Genomic DNA, 17,082 nt, shown 5'->3' with positions numbered 1-17,082 from the left:
AGAGGAGAAGCACTTATCATCCCCCTGTGCTGATGAGCAGTGCTGTCATGAGGTTACCTCATCATGCTGCTGATGACACAGCTGTGGCAAAAGGTGCCAAAGATGGCAGCATGATAAGCACTCCATAGGAGATGAAGACAGAAGACTGTTATTGTAGATGGGAGTGCAAGATGGCAGGAGAAATGTGAAACAGCAGCATGAGGGAGACAATGTGGAGCTACAGTATGTAGAGTGAGCAGCATGTGTGGGACTGTATGGAGAGTGGTTGTTTTATGGGGGCAGAATGAAGAGAGGCATTGTGTTGGGGGACAGTTTTGAGAGGGGATGCATGTTGTGGACAGTTGCGGGGGACAGAATGTAGAAGGGAAGTGTGTGGAGGACAGTATGGAGAGGGGGCAGCATGTTTGGGACAGTATGAAGAGGAGCAGCTTGTGAGGGACAGTATGGAAAGGGGCAAGATGTGGGGGACAGCATGGAGAAGAGGAGCATGGGAGATTGCTGGAAATGGAGGCAATTTCGAGATAGGTACAGTTTGAGGGTAAGCAGTGGACATGAGACAGTGTAAAGTGGGGATGGTGTGTAGGCCATAGGTCATGGGACAGTATAGAGAATATAGTTCATAAGGTGGACAGTGTGGAGGTTATAGTTGATAAGGGGGACTGTTATAATCAATAAGTGCAGACAGTTCAGCAGTTATAGCTTATAGAGGGAGAAAGTATGATGGACATAGCTCTTACGAGAGCACGGTATGACGGTTATAGTTAATAAGACCGGACAATGTGGCAGTTACAGTTCATAAGGGCAGACAATGCAACAATCATAGTTCTTAAGAGGGGATGGTATGAAGACAATATTTTTTTTAAGAGTAGACAGTTTAGGAATCATATTTTGTGGAGTGAGCACAGTGGGGGCAATTGTTTGTTCCAGTGGCACAACATTCAGTAGGGCAGCTATTTTTATTCTGTGATGTTATAATGATGCTGGTATTTTTAAGGATTGAAATGTGCTATAGAAGAGTAAAGTCTGCAGAGATAAGCTGTGTATGTATAAAATCATAATGGCTTAAGGACTATATGAAGAAAGGGATGAGAAGGACTCCAATCAGATAAAATGTCACATATAGGTCACATGACTGTAAATGTGCATTAATGATACTGCCTACTTCTCATCAGTGCTGTGGTTCCTGTTGACAACCATTCCCAGTATCTCCTTACCATTGTTAAGGATATACTGGGAGCTGTAGATTCATGCAATACAATCTCCAAAAACACATCCGTTTCATTATTGATGTAAACAAAAGCAAAGTGACCTCATTCATTATTATAAAGTCTGTCAAACTGCAGCATGCAAGACTTTTTTCTGTTAAAACAACTGACACGCAACAGAACCTAGATGGAAATAATAATGATCAATATGGTTTGCATCAATAATTCAAGAGATCCATTTTATACATTAGTTTTGTTTGTTCCTGAAATAGAACACATCGGAAAGTCAGAAAAGAAATGTGAACATGGCAATGCTGGGTTTAAACCTAGTGACAGTGGCCATTATAGGACAACTGACTGCATACATGCAAGCCAATTGGCAGTCATTTGATAGCCGGTTGAGATCAGCCGATGACACTAGGTGCACAAAGTGTGTGGATACAATATCATATAATTGGGAGTACATGTCTTGCCTAAACAGGATCATGTACTGCCGATAATGATGATTTTTTAAAGTAGATTATAAATCACCGCACCCAACAGACACAGACACATGGTTGTCTCCTTTGTCAGGTGTTTGCTGGTTTCCAGATTATCAGCCCATTTAAAGGGAACCTGTCACCCCCAAAATCGATGGTGAGGTAAGCTCACCGTCATCAGGGGCTTATCTACAGCATTCTGCAATGCTGTAGATAAGCTGCCGATGTTACCTGAAAGAGGAGAAAAAGACATTAGATTATACTCACCCAGGGGCGGTCCAGCTCCGATGGGTGTCTCAGGTCCGCTCCGGCGCCTCCCATCTTCATTCCATGACGTCCTCTTCTGGTCTTCACACCGCGGCTCCTGCGCAGGCGTACTTTGTCTGCCTTGTTGAGGGCAGAGCAAAGTACTGCAGTGCGCAGGCACTGGGAAAGGTCAGAGAGGCCCGGCGCCTGCACACTGCAGTACTTTGCTCTGCCCTCAACAGGGCAGAAAAAATATGCCTACGCCAGGGCCACGGCGGGAAGACAAGAAGAGGACGTCATAGAATGAAGATAGGAGGCGCCGGAGTGGACCTGAGACACCCATCGGACCGGACTGCAGCTGGACCGCCCCTGGGTGAGTATAATCTAACCTCTTTTTATCCTCTTTTAGGTAACATCGGGAGCTTATCTACAGCATTACAGAATGCTGTAGATAAGCCCCTGATGCTGGTGGGCTTACCTCATCATCGATTTTGGGGGTGACAGGTTCCCTTTAAATGTACCAAGAAACTTGCAGCCACCATAATGAGAAACAAGGCTGGATGATCTTTCGGATGGCGAATAATTACAGCTTAGTGACCCCACTGTGCAGACAAAATAAATTGATGAGAGATCTGCTGCTTGTTTCCTCCTCTTCAGCCTCTAGAACTGAACTAAATGTAAGCTAAAATGACTGTATTTCTAATAAAAACAACTAATTATGCTATCACTAGCTGAAGAGCCCAGCGTTGCCCAGGCATTGTAACTAACTATGGTTAGTTATTACAAATTATAATGATTATATTGCACATAAAAACATTTCACATCATATGTTCAATACTACAGCTTTGCAACACAAATTAACTAAATGAATACCGAAGTATTGATAGTATTTTATTTGTTTGGTGCCGTTACTCCGGCCCCCGCCTGTAGTGACCCCTCCAACCCTAGTCCCTGCCATTTGTGATACCTCCAACCCTGGCTCCCGCCTGTGGTGACCCCTCCAACTGCCTGCGGTGACCCCTCAAACCCCAGCGACCACCAGTGGTGACCCCTCCAATCCCGGGCCCTGCTTGTAGTCACCCTTCAGTACATGGTGGCTGCTGTCGGTACACAGTGGCTGCTGCCTGTACACGATGGTTGCAGCCTGTACACAGTGTCTCCCCGTCTCGCTGCTGTGCTCGGCACTGCTGGGTATGTGAATGTCCCGGGTCTCATGTTTCCCCTCCTGGACACAATGCTGTGGTTTCCATTACCGCGGTCTGCAGCAGACCGCACATGCACACACAGCGGGCTCCGTCTCACATGGTTTACATGGTCGGTGTATTGGGGTCAGATGAGGCGGTGTGTGCGGATGTCACGTATTTCCTCCTGCCGGTTCCCCTCTCACATTACCTCCTCCCTGGGTTCCGCTGTTCTCCGTCCCTTTGTCAGCAGCCTCTGGCCGCAGTGCCACCCCAGAGCACAGCCGTGAAGCGTTCTGAGCTGCTGCCTCTGCCACTGATGACCCACCGGTGGTACTGCGCAAGGGCCTGGTACCACCAGCAGGTGCCATATTGGAATACCCATCACTAGGGTATTCCAATATGGCGGTCGGCGTACTCCCGGTGCAGCGCGGTGGGTTGTGGGATTCAAGGACGTCCAGACGGAAGTGGATGATAGACAATTTAAGGTAATTATATAAATAGATGTTATCTAGACAGAATATATTATCTACTAATAAGAACCAATGCAAAAGACTAGAATTTTTCCATGTTGAATGCTATATACCTGAAATTTATATGTGTTTTGGGTCTGTGCACTTCTGCTGCTGCGAAACCACAGATACAATTATGCCCTAGTCAAGCCTGTGCTATAGGACAGTAGTGATTTCATGGTTACATAGTTACATAGTTACATAGTTATTAAGGTTGAAGGAAGACTGTAAGTCCATCTAGTTCAACCCATAGCCTAACCTAACATGCCCTAACATGTTGATCCAGGGGAAGGCAAAAAAAACCCATGTGGCAAAGAGTAACTCCACCATGGGGAAAAAAATTCCTTCCCGACTCCACATACGGCAATCAGACTAGTTCCCTGGATCAACGCCTTATCAAGGAATCTAGTGTATATACCCTGTAACATTATACTTTTCCAGAAAGGTATCCAGTCCCCTCTTAAATTTAATTAATGAATCACTCATTACAACATCATACGGCAGAGAGTTCCATAGTCTCACTGCTCTTACAGTAAAGAATCCGCGTCTGTTATTATGCTTAAACCTTCTTTCCTCCAGACGTAGAGGATGCCCCCTTGTCCCTGTCTCAGGTCTATGATTAAAAAGATCATCAGAAAGGTCTTTGTACTGTCCCCTCATATATTTATACATTAACATAAGATCACCCCTTAGCCTTCGTTTTTCCAAACTAAATAGCCCCAAGTGTAATAACCTATCTTGGTATTGCAGACCCCCCAGTCCTCTAATAACCTTGGTCGCTCTTCTCTGCACCCGCTCTAGTTCAGCTATGTCTTTCTTATACACCGGAGACCGGAACTGTGCACAGTATTCTAAGTGTGGTCGAACTAGTGACTTGTATAGAGGTAAAATGATGTTCTCCTCATGAGCATCTATGCCTCTTTTAATACATCCCATTATTTTATTTGCCTTTGTAGCAGCTGCCTGACACTGGCCACTGAATATGAGTTTGTCATCCACCCATACACCCAGGTCTTTTTCATTGACGGTTTTGCCCAGAGTTTTAGAATTAAGCACATAGTTATACATCTTATTACTTCTACCCAAGTGCATGACCTTACATTTATCCCCATTAAAGCTCATTTGCCATTTATCAGCCCAAGCTTCTAGTTTACATAAATCATCCTGTAATATAAAATTGTCCTCCCCTGTATTGATTACCCTGCAGAGTTTAGTATCATCTGCAAATATTGAAATTCTACTCTGAATGCCCCCTACAAGGTCATTAATAATAATGGTTGCAGTAAAACCCAACTTTACAAGTAGGCATTCAGCTTAGTCCCGTATGCTACTATGGAACAGACACTCTAAAGACACAATCGCACATTAATTTTTATTTTGTCCTTTAGCACAAAATGCCCCATTTTTCTCCTTGCACCACAATTACTATGTGTTTTAGACATAAGTTGTGGCTCACATGACAAGTATCAAAAAATTGCGAAAATGGTTGCACTCAAATGCGTTAAAGCAAGTCAAATACATGAAATGTGAATAGCGTAATGGCTTTTGAATATTAGGAAAATTTATAAGAGACGCTTAGCACAACATTTGGCCAAATAATGTGAGCCCATCTACCATCGTCAAGGTGGCCTCATGAATCTGATGGGTCCCTGACCTAACTCCCCAGTGTGAACACTTACCTAAAGCTGATATCATAATGCATGGGTGAATGTGATAATCTCTCTTGATAGAAACTACATTTATGGGTTGTCCGGAACCTGATGTAATTAGATGTAATTAAAATCACCACCTGGTGAAGGGCGAAGTGCTCAGTAAGAAAATTTAGAATATAAATAACAGAAAAACTGACCGATACCTTGACAATGGTTGGTGGGCTCACATTATTTGTCCAAATTTGTGCTAAGTGTCTCTCAGGAATTTTCCTAATATTGAAAAGCCATTACGTTATTCACATTTCATGTATTTCATATTGACATGCTTTAACGCAATTGAGTGCAACCATTTTAAGTAAACCAAAAGTTGGTAAAAACACAACAGTGTCTAAAGATGCACGATATTTATCATTGTGTATCAGCAATTGTGACAAATTGGGCAAAACTTGGAAACGTCAAATAAACAATACATCATCTATAGACCTCGGCCAAGAACCTACAACATCACGTCCCTCTGTGCTCTAGACCCTTTCTCTCAAAGTGTGTAAGTGCACCACCAAAAACATTAGGATCAGCCTAGCACTTACTTAAAAAGCTAAGCAAACGGAAAAAAAGAAGTATGCAAATGCTATGGGATCACAATATAAACACCCTTATTGTAAAGTGCTAAGTTGGACAAATATGACACAAAGTGTTGTGAATTCTGCTCTTGGGTTCTGTTGTGAATTCTGTTTTTGGCTCCCTCTGGTGGCTACTGGTGGTACTGGCTTACTTTTGTCTTTTATTTCCAGTGCACCTGTTCCCATCAGGGTTTGGGAGTTTCCTATTTAGTTTGGCTTCTCAGTCATTCTGGTGCCGGCAATCAATGTTACCAGAGCACCTCTGTTGCTTGCTACCTGCTCCAAGTCTGCAATTCAGCTAAGTTGGATCTTTGGCATTTTTTGTGTTTGTTTGTCCAGCATGCATTTATATTTCTCTTGCTGCTGGAAGCTCTAGTGATCTGAAATTACTACTCCGGTGTCATGAGTTGATAACGGAGTTAAAGTAATTTCAGGATGGCTGTTTAGGGTTTTGAGGTGACCGCGAAGTCCTCTTTTGTATTTTCTGCTATCTAGTCAGAGGGCCTCTCTTTGCTGAATCTATATTCATACTGCGTACGTGTTTTCCTCTTACCTAACCGTTATTATATGTGGGGGGCTACTATCACTTTTGGGGTTTCCCTGGAGGCAAGCCAGGTCTGTGTATTCCTCTACTAGGAGTAACTAGATCTCCGGCTGGTGCGAGGTGTCTAGGGATAATCGTAATGTCTATAGAAAAAACAGCCGCACACTCAAGACTTGCAGGTTTTTACGTGAAAGTTGTATTTTTTATTTTTAGTACAGGCATCACCAAATGCTTATTAGTGTTCAGAGAAAATGACGGATACTTTAAGTTACGGTTAACGTTTCGACCAAGGCTGGTCTTTGTCAAAACCACACTTTTAATGGAGGGTAGAAAAGGTACAGAGGCAGTCCGGAGTGGGCGGAGTCTGCAAGGGTCCTGTAGCACTGAGTCCGTCTCCTTGGTGATGCAGTGCAGTAGGGATAATCGTAGGCACACCCCCTGGCTACTATTAGTTGCGTGTTAGGTTCAGCGTCGCGGTCATCTGAGATTCCATCATTCCTAGAGCTAGTCCATTTTTGCCTGAGTCCCTGCCATTGGGAACCATGACAGGGTTCCCTCCGGTGGTTGTTGGTGGTAATGCAGTTGTCCCTGAGTTGCAGTCCTGGGCAGGTGTTTCTGCTGATTGCAGCTCTGACTGGGCTATTTAGGTGTGCAGGATTCATTTGTCATTGCCAGTTGTCCATTGTTCTTGGAGGGTTTGCATCTCTGTCTGGTTCCTCCTGCCCTGCTGCCAAAATCAGCAAAGATAAGTCTCTGGTTTTGTCTCTGCAGCACACATGCCGTGTGCTTTACAATTCAGTTCTATTCATTGTTTTTCTTAGTCCAACTTTGACGGTGTTTGGATTTATTTATTCAGTCTAGTTGGATTCTCTGGAGATGCAGATATACATTCCATGTCTTTAGTTAGATGGTGGAATTTTGTATTCTATTTAGCTAGAGTGGCCTCTTTTGCTAAATCCTGTTTTTTTCTGCCTGTGTGTGATTTTCCTCTTATACTCACCGTCAATATTTCTGGGGGGCTGCCTATCCTTTGGGGGTCTGCTCTGAGGCAAGATAGAATTCCCATTTCCATCTATAGGGGTATTTAGTCCTCCGGCTGTGTCGAGGTGTCTAGGATGTGTTAGGTACACCCCACAGCTACTTCCAGTTGCGGTGTCAGTTTAGGGATTGCGGTCAGTATAGGTTCCACCTACTCCAGGAAAGTCCATGCGGCTCCAAGGTCACCAGATCATAACAGTACAACTGGCCAGCAATGAGTTAAATGCATCTCAGAAGAAGGGAATGACCGATGCGGTGCTGATTGCAATCTGGAAACACCCATTGTACCGGACATGCAGCGTGGGACATGTATAACACAATTTTCTGAGGGCTGCAGGGGCTTGTCTGAAGATATAAAGGGTTGCAGAAACCCCATTCGCATGATCTTAAAGGTGATGGCATAGTTTATAAGAGAACAACTGGTGAGTTGTTCCCTTATTATTGAATAGCCTCTTATCACATTGTGACACATTCAACTGTTTGAAGGCTTCTGCTTCACACATCTGCTTCAGCCAGACCGCAACGTTCACCCACCACTTTTCTGCTTGTCTATTCACCACAACCCTCAAATCTTGCAGTTCCTTAGTAGTCCACGTAGTCCACTTCTGTGTATTTTGCCGGGGTCATACCTGCACTTATTCTCTCATGGGAGAGAATCAGCTTGATTATGTAATTGACACTTATCTCAAACTCTGCCAGAGTGTGAGCCAAGTGTCAGTTTACTGTGATTTGATTTTCTCACATGAGAGAATGGCAGCACAGGTATGGAGAAGACAGAGAACTTAATTTCTACATCTTCTCGATTGTCTGAGATGTCGGACTGCACTCGGATGACATCCAAGTGCAGTCAGATGTTTCACACTCACCTATAGACTTCAGTGGGATCCAAATTTCGGAGCCACTTGTAGCAATCTGATTTTTTTCTCTCATGCTGAGCCAACATGAGAAAAAAATAGCAGATATGAACTGCCTCATAAATAACATTGGTCTGAGAGCTATCCAATAACACTTGTACGCTCATGTGAGCATGTCAGATTATTATGAGTCACTCTCCTTGTGATATTGCAGAATTTCTCCTGCTTAGTCTGCATACAGTTGAAACCAGAAGTTTACATACACTATATAAAGAGACACATATGCATGTTTTTCTCAATGTCTGACATGAAATCAGAATAAACCGTTCCTGTTTTAGGTCATTTAGGATTAGCATAATTATTAATATTTTGCCAAATGCCAGAATAATGAGAGAGAGAGAATGTTTTAAGGCATTTTTACTACTGCAAAGTCAAAGGTTTCCATATATTTCATTAGTATTTGGTTCCATTGCCCTTAAACTGAATGAATTGGGTCAAACATATGGGATATCCTTCCACAAGCTTCTCACAATAGTTGGTTGGAATTTGGGCCCATTCCTCCTGACAAAACTGGTGTAACCGATCCAAGTTTGTAGGTCGCCTTTCTCGCACCTGCTTTTTCAGCTTTGCCCATAAATTTTCAATAGGATTGAGATCGGGGTTTTGTGATGGCCACTCCAAAACATTATATTTGTTATCCTTAAGCCACAATGTTACCATTTTGGCAGTATGCTTCGGGTCATTGTCCATTTGGAAGACCCATTTCCGCCCAAGCTTTAACTTTTTGGCTGATGTCTTGAGATGTTGCTTCAGTATTGCCACAAAATCTTCTATTCTCGTGATGATGATGCCATCTATTTTGTGAAGTGCGCCAGTCCCTCCTGTAGCGAAACAACCCCACAACATGATGCTGCCAGCCCGGTGCTTCACAGTTGGAGATGGTGTTCTCAGGCTTCCAAGCCTCTCCCTTTGACTTCCAAATGTAACAATGGTCATTATGCCCAAAAAGTTCAATTTTAGTTTCATCAGACCACTTGTCTCCAAAAATTAAGGTCATTTGCAAACATTAATCTGGCTTTTTTATGTTTCTTTTGGAGTAATGGCTTCTTCCTGGCAGAATGACCTTTTAGCTCATGTTGATACAGTACTCGTTTCACTGTGGATATTGACACAATCTTACCAGCTTCCACCATCATCTTCACAAGGTCTTTTGCATTTGTCCTTGGGTTAATATGCACATATCGGACCAAAGCATGTTCATCTCTGGGACACAGAACCCGTCTCCTTCCTGAGCGGTATGATGGCTGGTAGTGATGAGCGAGTGTACTCGTTGCTCGCATTTTCCCGAGCACGCTCGGGTGACCTCCGAGTATTTGTTATTGCTCAGAGATATAGTTTTCATCGCCTCAGTTGCATGATTTACGGCTTCAAGATACACTGAGTACATGTGAGGAATGCCTGTTTGTTAGGGGATTCCCACATGTATTCAACGTATCTGGAAGCCGTAAATCATGCAACTGAGGCGATGAAAACTATATCTCCGAGCAATAAAAAATTCTCGGAGGTCACCCGAGCGTGCTCGGGAAAACCTGAGCAACGAGTATACTCGCTCATCACTAATGGCTGGACCTTCCCATCTTGTTTGTACTTGCATATAATTGTTTGTACAGATGAATGAGGCACCTTCAGTTAACTTGAAATTGTACCCAAGGATGAGCCAGACGTGTAAGTCCACAATTCTCTTACTGATATCTTGGCTGATTTCTTGACTTTCCTAAGATGATACACAAAGAAGCAGCGTGTATCAGGTATGCATTAAAATACATGCATAAGTGTGTCTCTAATTAACTCAAATGTTGCCAAAAAATCAGAAGCTTCCAAACACATGGCATCATGATATGGGCAGTCCAGAATTGTTTAAAGGCATAGTAATCTTAGTAATAAAAATACCTTAAACATTATCTCTCATTATTCTGGCATTTAGCAAATATTATTAATTATGGTAATCCTAATTGACCTAAACCAGGAAAGGTTTATTCTGATTTCATGTCAGATACTGAGAAAAACATGCTTATGTATCTTTTTATATAGTGTATGTAAACTTCTGCTTTCAACTGTATGTATTAAAGATACAATTACATTAGAATCAACATCTTTTGCACTGGTTCCTATTGGTGGATAATAAATTGAATCTATGCAATTTTAGTCATTCTAGCTTACATTCAGTTATGTTCCTCGCCTTCTTTTTAGGTTCTGTATTCCCCTTCACATCATCTTAATGTTTTATGAATGATTGTCTACTAAACAGTTGAGTGTCATCACTCTGAAACTGTAGGTGGCCACACAGCAGATTTGAAAGCAAATGCAATAGGAATGCACTGCTGATGTTGGAAGCAATTTCACCTCTGGGCTTTTCCTAATGTTGCATAAATGATAAGCGTAAAATATTAGTATATAAGGTTTCAACATTTAATAGAAAGATAAATAAAAAAACCTCAATATTTTTTTCATTGCTTAGGGTGGAATATTTAGACTATATTCAGAATAGAAATTTTAGCGCTTGAACATATGAGTCTGTATTGAGTCCGTGTACTATTTGTGTACACGACGGATCACACACGGACAACATGTGGGCTAGTTGTAACCAATATGATGAACGTTTTTTCATGTGGACCAAAAAAATCACAGCATGTCCTATTCTGGTCTATTGTGTTGGCCAGAATAGTGTATGCAATAGGAGGTAGTATGCAATACTGTAGTGTATGCATGTATGGATGAGCACACAACTGTACACAGAACCAGTCTGTATTATGTGGATGTGACTAGACTATATTTTTTATACCGGTGCCTGCACCAGAATTTATTATGTTGACAGTTAAACCCTCACGTTTCAAGAGAATGGGGTCTCTGCAGACCTATCTAGTAAATACTTCATAAACTTTAGTGCAAGAGTGGCTGCTATAGACAGTGCATTGGGAATTGTCCTTAAGTTTAGTGTTACCATTGGGTATGCTTTATTCTTCCAACAAAAAAAACAATTGTAATCAAGGAGATGTCATGCTTATCCTTCGAAATGAAAGGCAGGCTGTAGTTTTATGTTTTGTCTATGGACTTCTGCAAAATGGAGTTGCTGTGATAAGAGATACTTCCGTACCCTTGAACATATACTGTCCTAACTGTACTGCCACCTATAGCCAGGTACCCAGCAGCATAAATAATGGGGGTGAAACAACAGTCTTTATTGGCATTTTTTGGTCATCTACACATTATTTTCTTTTGTTTACAGTGTTGTGTAATTATTGTTATTTGTTTATATAATAATGTAATTGATGCTTTGTTATGTGTTCTGTGTTAGTGTGTTAGGTGCATACAGTATGGATGTTGTCGCTAGCTGCTCATTCAGTGTGAACCTTGACTCGCTGAACAAACCTAACGACCCTTTCGTAACCCAGACCAAGAAACTGCTGAAACTTGGAATATTCAGTCCGGTTCTCATACTTGTGGGTAAGGCTTTCTCCTGAGCTCTTCATTTTTAGCTGCGCTTTTGAAAAAAATTGCAAAACAGCGCACATTTAATTCTATTTTACTTATGCTCCATAATCCCTAAGTATAATAAGTAAAAGGCTCCATCCATTCTCCCATTGATGCGGTGAAGTAGTCCTGTGCCCTTACCAGAGAAACACCCCAGAACATAATGTTTCCACCTCCATGCTTGATAATGGGGGCGATGTTCTTTGGGTCATAGGAAGCATTTCTCTTCCTCCAAACACGGCGAGTTGAGTTAATACCAAAAACCTACATTTTTGTCTCCTCTGACCACAGCACCTTCTCCCAATCACTCACAGAATCATCCAGGTGTTCATTAGCAAATCTAAGACGTGCCTGCACATGTGCGTTCTTGAGTAGGGGGACTTTGCGGGCACTGCAGGATTTTAAATCTTTACGGTGTAATGTGTTACCAATGGTTTTCTTGATAACTGTGGTCCCAGCTGCCTTGAGATAGATCATTAACAAGTTCCCCCTGTGTAATTTTAGACTGATCTCTCATCTTCTTCATGTTCAAGGATACCCCACGAGATGAGATTTTGCATGGTGCCCCAGATCGATGTCGATTGACAGTCATTTTGTATTTCTTCCATTTTCTTACTATTGCCCCAATAGTTGTCTCCTTCTCACCGAGCGTCTTCCTTATGGTTTTGTAGCCTATTCCAGCTTTGTGCAGGTCTATGACCTTGTCCATAGTGACTGAATAATGCCATGTACAAGGGACAAATACTGCTACACCATGACCAAACCACATATTACCACCACATAATGATCGAATGCTACAGTATTGCCCCAGGGTCAGACTGGCCTGGTGGGGTATCGGGGAAATCCTTGGTGGGCCCTTGTCTCTGGGGGCAGGAGAGGAGAAGAAAAAGAAGAAAGAAGAAAAAAAAAAGTATGTGGCTTTAAGGGGCACGGGCCCCATAAAAGCGCAGATAGAGAAAGTGCAGGGGTGCGGGCGCGCGCACGCAGCGTTCATTACCTGAACCGCTGCGGTGCGCGTCCCAATAGTAGCTGTCAATTGTGCGCCCATCAGCGTATGACGTCAGTGTCATGCGCCGCATGCGACGGGCGCACATCAGCCCCCAGCCTCTGCTAGGTCGGCGGCCATTTTGCTATGTGCATGCCGACCTGCAGAGAGGAGGAGGAGAACGCCACCGCCGGAAGCGCAGGAAGAGGAAACTTCTGTGTCTATGTCACTCTGTCTGTCTGTGTCACTCTGTCTGTCTCTCTATGAGGTCAGGATAAGATGGATAAATGGGAGGGGGGAGCAGGAAAAAAGGACCAGGATGGATATAAGGGAGGCAGGATGGATATATGGGGGGGCAGCAAAAAAAGGACCAGGATGGATATAAGGGGGTGGGGGGGGGGTAGGATGGATATAAGTGGGCGGCAGGATGGGGGGCAGGAAATAAGGACCAGGATGGATATAAGGGGGCGGCAGGATGGATACTTGGGGGGGGGGGGGGGCAGCAAAAAAAGGACCAGGATGGATATAAGGGGGGTCAGGATGGATATATTGGGGGGCGGGAAATAAGGATAAGAATGGATATAAGGGGGCGGCAGAATGGATATATGGGGGGAGCAGTAAAAGAGAACCAGAATGGATATAAAGGGGGGGGGGGCAGGACGGATATATGGGGGGACAGGAAATAAGGACCAGGATGGATATAAGGGGGCGGCAGGATGGATATATGCTGGGGGCAGGAAAAAAGGACCAGAATGGATATAAGGGGGGCAGCAGGATGAATATATGGGAGGGGGCAGGAAAAAAGGACCAGGATGGATATAAGTGAGCGGCAGGATGAATATATGGGGGGCAGGAAATAAGGACCAGGATGGATGCATTGGGGTGCAGGAAAAAAGACCAGGATAGATATAAGGAGGGCTGCAGGATGGATATATTGGGGCAGGAAAAAAGGACCAGGATGGATATAAGAGGGGCGGCAGGATTTATATATGGGGGGGCAGGAAAAAAGGACCAGGATGGATATAAGGGGAGCGGCAGGATGGATATATGGGGGCAGGAAGAAAGGACCAGGATGGCTATAAGGGGGGCTGCAGGATGGATAAATGAGGGAGGCAGGAAAAAAGGACCAGGATGGATATAAGGGGAATGGCAGGATGGATATATGGGGGCAGGAAAAAATAAAAAAAGGACCAGGATGGATATAAGGGGGCGGCAGGACGGATAAATGGGGGGCAGGAAAAAAAGGACCAGGATGGATACATGTGAGGGGCTAGGATGGATACATAGGGGAAGACCAGGATATATAGGGGGAGGCAGGACAAAGGACCAGGATGCATATATATGGGGGGCCAGGATGCAGATATATGGGGGCCAGAATGGATATATGGTAGAGTGAGGATGCATATACAGTATATGAGGGGCCAGGATTGATATATGGGGGGGGCAGGATGGATTTATGGGAGGGGGCCGGACAAGGGAACATGATGCATATATATGGGGGGGCCAGGGTGCAGATATATACGGGAGCCAGTATGCATATAAATGGGAAGCCAGGATGGATATATGGTAGAGCCAGGATGCTTATACAGTATATGGGGGCTCAAGATCCATATTTGGGGTCCAGGGTGGTAGTTATTTATGGGAGGCCAGGATGGCTATATGGGGGGACCAGGATGCATATATAAGTGGGATCAGGATGGATATACGGGGGGAGCCAGGATGGATTAATCGGGGGGGAAGCCTGGACAATGGACCAGGATGGATATATGGGGGGCAGGACAAGGGACATATTGGGGCCAGTATGGATAGCTGGGGGCAGGATGGATATCTGGGGGGCCAGGCTGCACAAGGGACATAGGGTGGCAGGCTGGGGCATATTATAAAATAAAGGCGACCAGGCTGGGCGAGATTATGGGGTCCAGGATGAGGGACTTAATTACTGTTTGTGGGCCAGAATGAGAAACATGCTATATTAGTTTATGGTGAAAAGTGGGGAAGATCATTTTTTTAGGGTCCAATTAGGGACATTACTACTGTAATAAAATTTACTTTTAAGGAAACAGTTTTTCATGGAGGGAACAAAATGGGGGTCTTGTTATGTGCAGGGCGGCACTACGTCGCTTTTTTTCTTCATCTGATGTAGTGTAGAAGTCGGGAAAAAAGTGGGGAAAGTGTTCTGGAAGCGATCAGCAATTGTTGACTGTGTGTTGTTTTTTGCAGAGATGAGTACTGGCTGGAAGAAGTGATGGCGGTCTGTACTGGCAGAAGAAGAAAAGCGAAGAATAAGGACTTCAACTAGAGACGTCACCGGTGAGTCAGTGTATTACATGTACACGCACACTGTACACTATATACTGGTGATCACTGTATTACCTGTACACTGACACTATATAAAGAGCTCCTGTGTATAATGTCACTGGTGAACACTGTATTACCTGTACACTGACACTATATACAGAGCTCCTATGTAAAATGTCACTGGTGATCACTGTATTACCTGTACACTATACACTATATACAGAGCTCCTGCATATAATGTCACTGATGATCCCTGTATTACCTGTACACTGACACTATATACAGAGCTCCTGTGTATATTGTCACTGGTGGTCATTGTGTTACCTGTACACTGACACTATATACAGAGCTCCTGTGTATAATGTCACCTGTGATCACTGTATCACCTGTACACTGACACTATATACAGAACACCTGTGTATGTCACTGGTGATCCCTGTATTACATGTACACTGACAGTATATACAGAGCTCTTGTGCATAATGTCACTGGTGGTAATAACAGTGTTGTTAGCATTGTGGTTTGTATTAATGATCAGTATTGTAATATTCAGTCACTGTGATGGTGATATGTGGTCTGGTCACAGTGTGGTGGTATTTATCCCCTATATGTGGTATTATTCGGTCACTATGTGGTGGTAATTTGTGGTCTGGTCATGGTAAGGCAGTATTTATCCCCTTTATGTGGTATTATTCGGTCACTATGTGGTGTAATTTGTAGTCTAGTTATGGTGTGGTGGTATTTCTCCTTGTATGTGGTATTATTTGGTGCCTATATGCTGGTATTATGTAGTATTATTTAGTCACCATGTGATTTGTTCATGGTGTGATGGTATTTCTTCCCTGTATAGGGTATTATTGGTCTTAGTATAGGGCATTGTATTGTGTATGGCAGTCATCTGTTCTACCTGATATTAATTAGGAGAAGATTCTTTATTTCCATTAGAGATTAGATACTTGGATCACAGCCTCAGAGATGCACTTACAGGGGTTCTCCGGTGAAAAAAGTAATCACCTCTCCACAGGATTAGTGATAACGTATTGATTGGTGGTGGGGGGACAGTCTGACTGCTGGGACCCAGTCAGCAGAATGTGGAACTTTTATCCCCATTAGACTGGAGCGGTATATCCGACTTGACCACTGATCCATTCATTCACTCTGTGGCTGCGAGCGCTGCTCTTGTTTTTTTCTGAATGCCCCAAAGAAAATGAATGGAGCTGCGGTCAGACATCTGAACTGCTGCTGCATTTTAAAATGGCATAAGTGTTCTGTCATGGATAAAACATCCTCATTCTTCCGATCGGTGTAGTTTCTTATGGTCAGACCTAAGCGATCACCTATCCTGTGGAGCCCATGGATCGGTGATAACTTGCTTTAACCATAGAACCCTTAATGTCAAATACCGTAATTGTACATCCCAGTTATGGGGGCGCACAGTAGATATGCAGGAGTCTCCTGTGTTTTACAGTCGATGCTCCACTATAATGGACTGACTGATATATGCATATAGCTGTAGGGTGGGCCCCTAGGACCCATTCCCCTGGTGGGCCCCAGACACCCCAGTCCGACCCTGTACTGATCGATCATTAATAAAAAATACAACAATAATATAACCATAAGTGGCAATATATACTGGAGCTCTGGACATAATATACAGTGTATAGTGTCAGTGTACAAATAATACAGGGACTCGCCAATGACATTATACACAGGAGCTCTGTACATAGTATACAGTGTATAGTGTCAGTGTGCAGGTAATACAGTGATCACCAGTGACATTATACACAAGAGTTCCGTATATAGTGTCAGTGTACAGGTAATACAGGGATCACCAGTGACATTATACACAGGAGCTCTGTATATAGTGTATAGTATACAGATAATACAGTGATCACCGGTAACATTATTACACAGGAGCTTTGTATATACAATACAGT

At 43.4% G+C, this 17,082-nt stretch overlaps 1 protein-coding gene across 2 annotated transcripts in view; it reads left to right on the top strand.

Annotated features, from left to right (window-relative positions):
• Positions 1-17,082, top strand: part of LOC143807835 (cytochrome P450 3A9-like) — a 118,679-nt gene that overhangs the window by 83,354 nt on the left and 18,243 nt on the right. For both annotated transcript variants that reach the window (XM_077289798.1, XM_077289799.1), the window contains one exon: positions 11,687-11,835. In XM_077289798.1, coding sequence (XP_077145913.1) covers positions 11,687-11,835 — 149 coding nt within the window. The remainder of the gene's footprint in view (positions 1-11,686; positions 11,836-17,082) is intronic.

This window comes from Ranitomeya variabilis, chromosome 2 (assembly GCF_051348905.1).
Source record: "Ranitomeya variabilis isolate aRanVar5 chromosome 2, aRanVar5.hap1, whole genome shotgun sequence".
Lineage (NCBI taxonomy): Eukaryota > Metazoa > Chordata > Amphibia > Anura > Dendrobatidae > Ranitomeya > Ranitomeya variabilis.
This window is presented reverse-complemented; position numbering and strand designations above follow the sequence as displayed.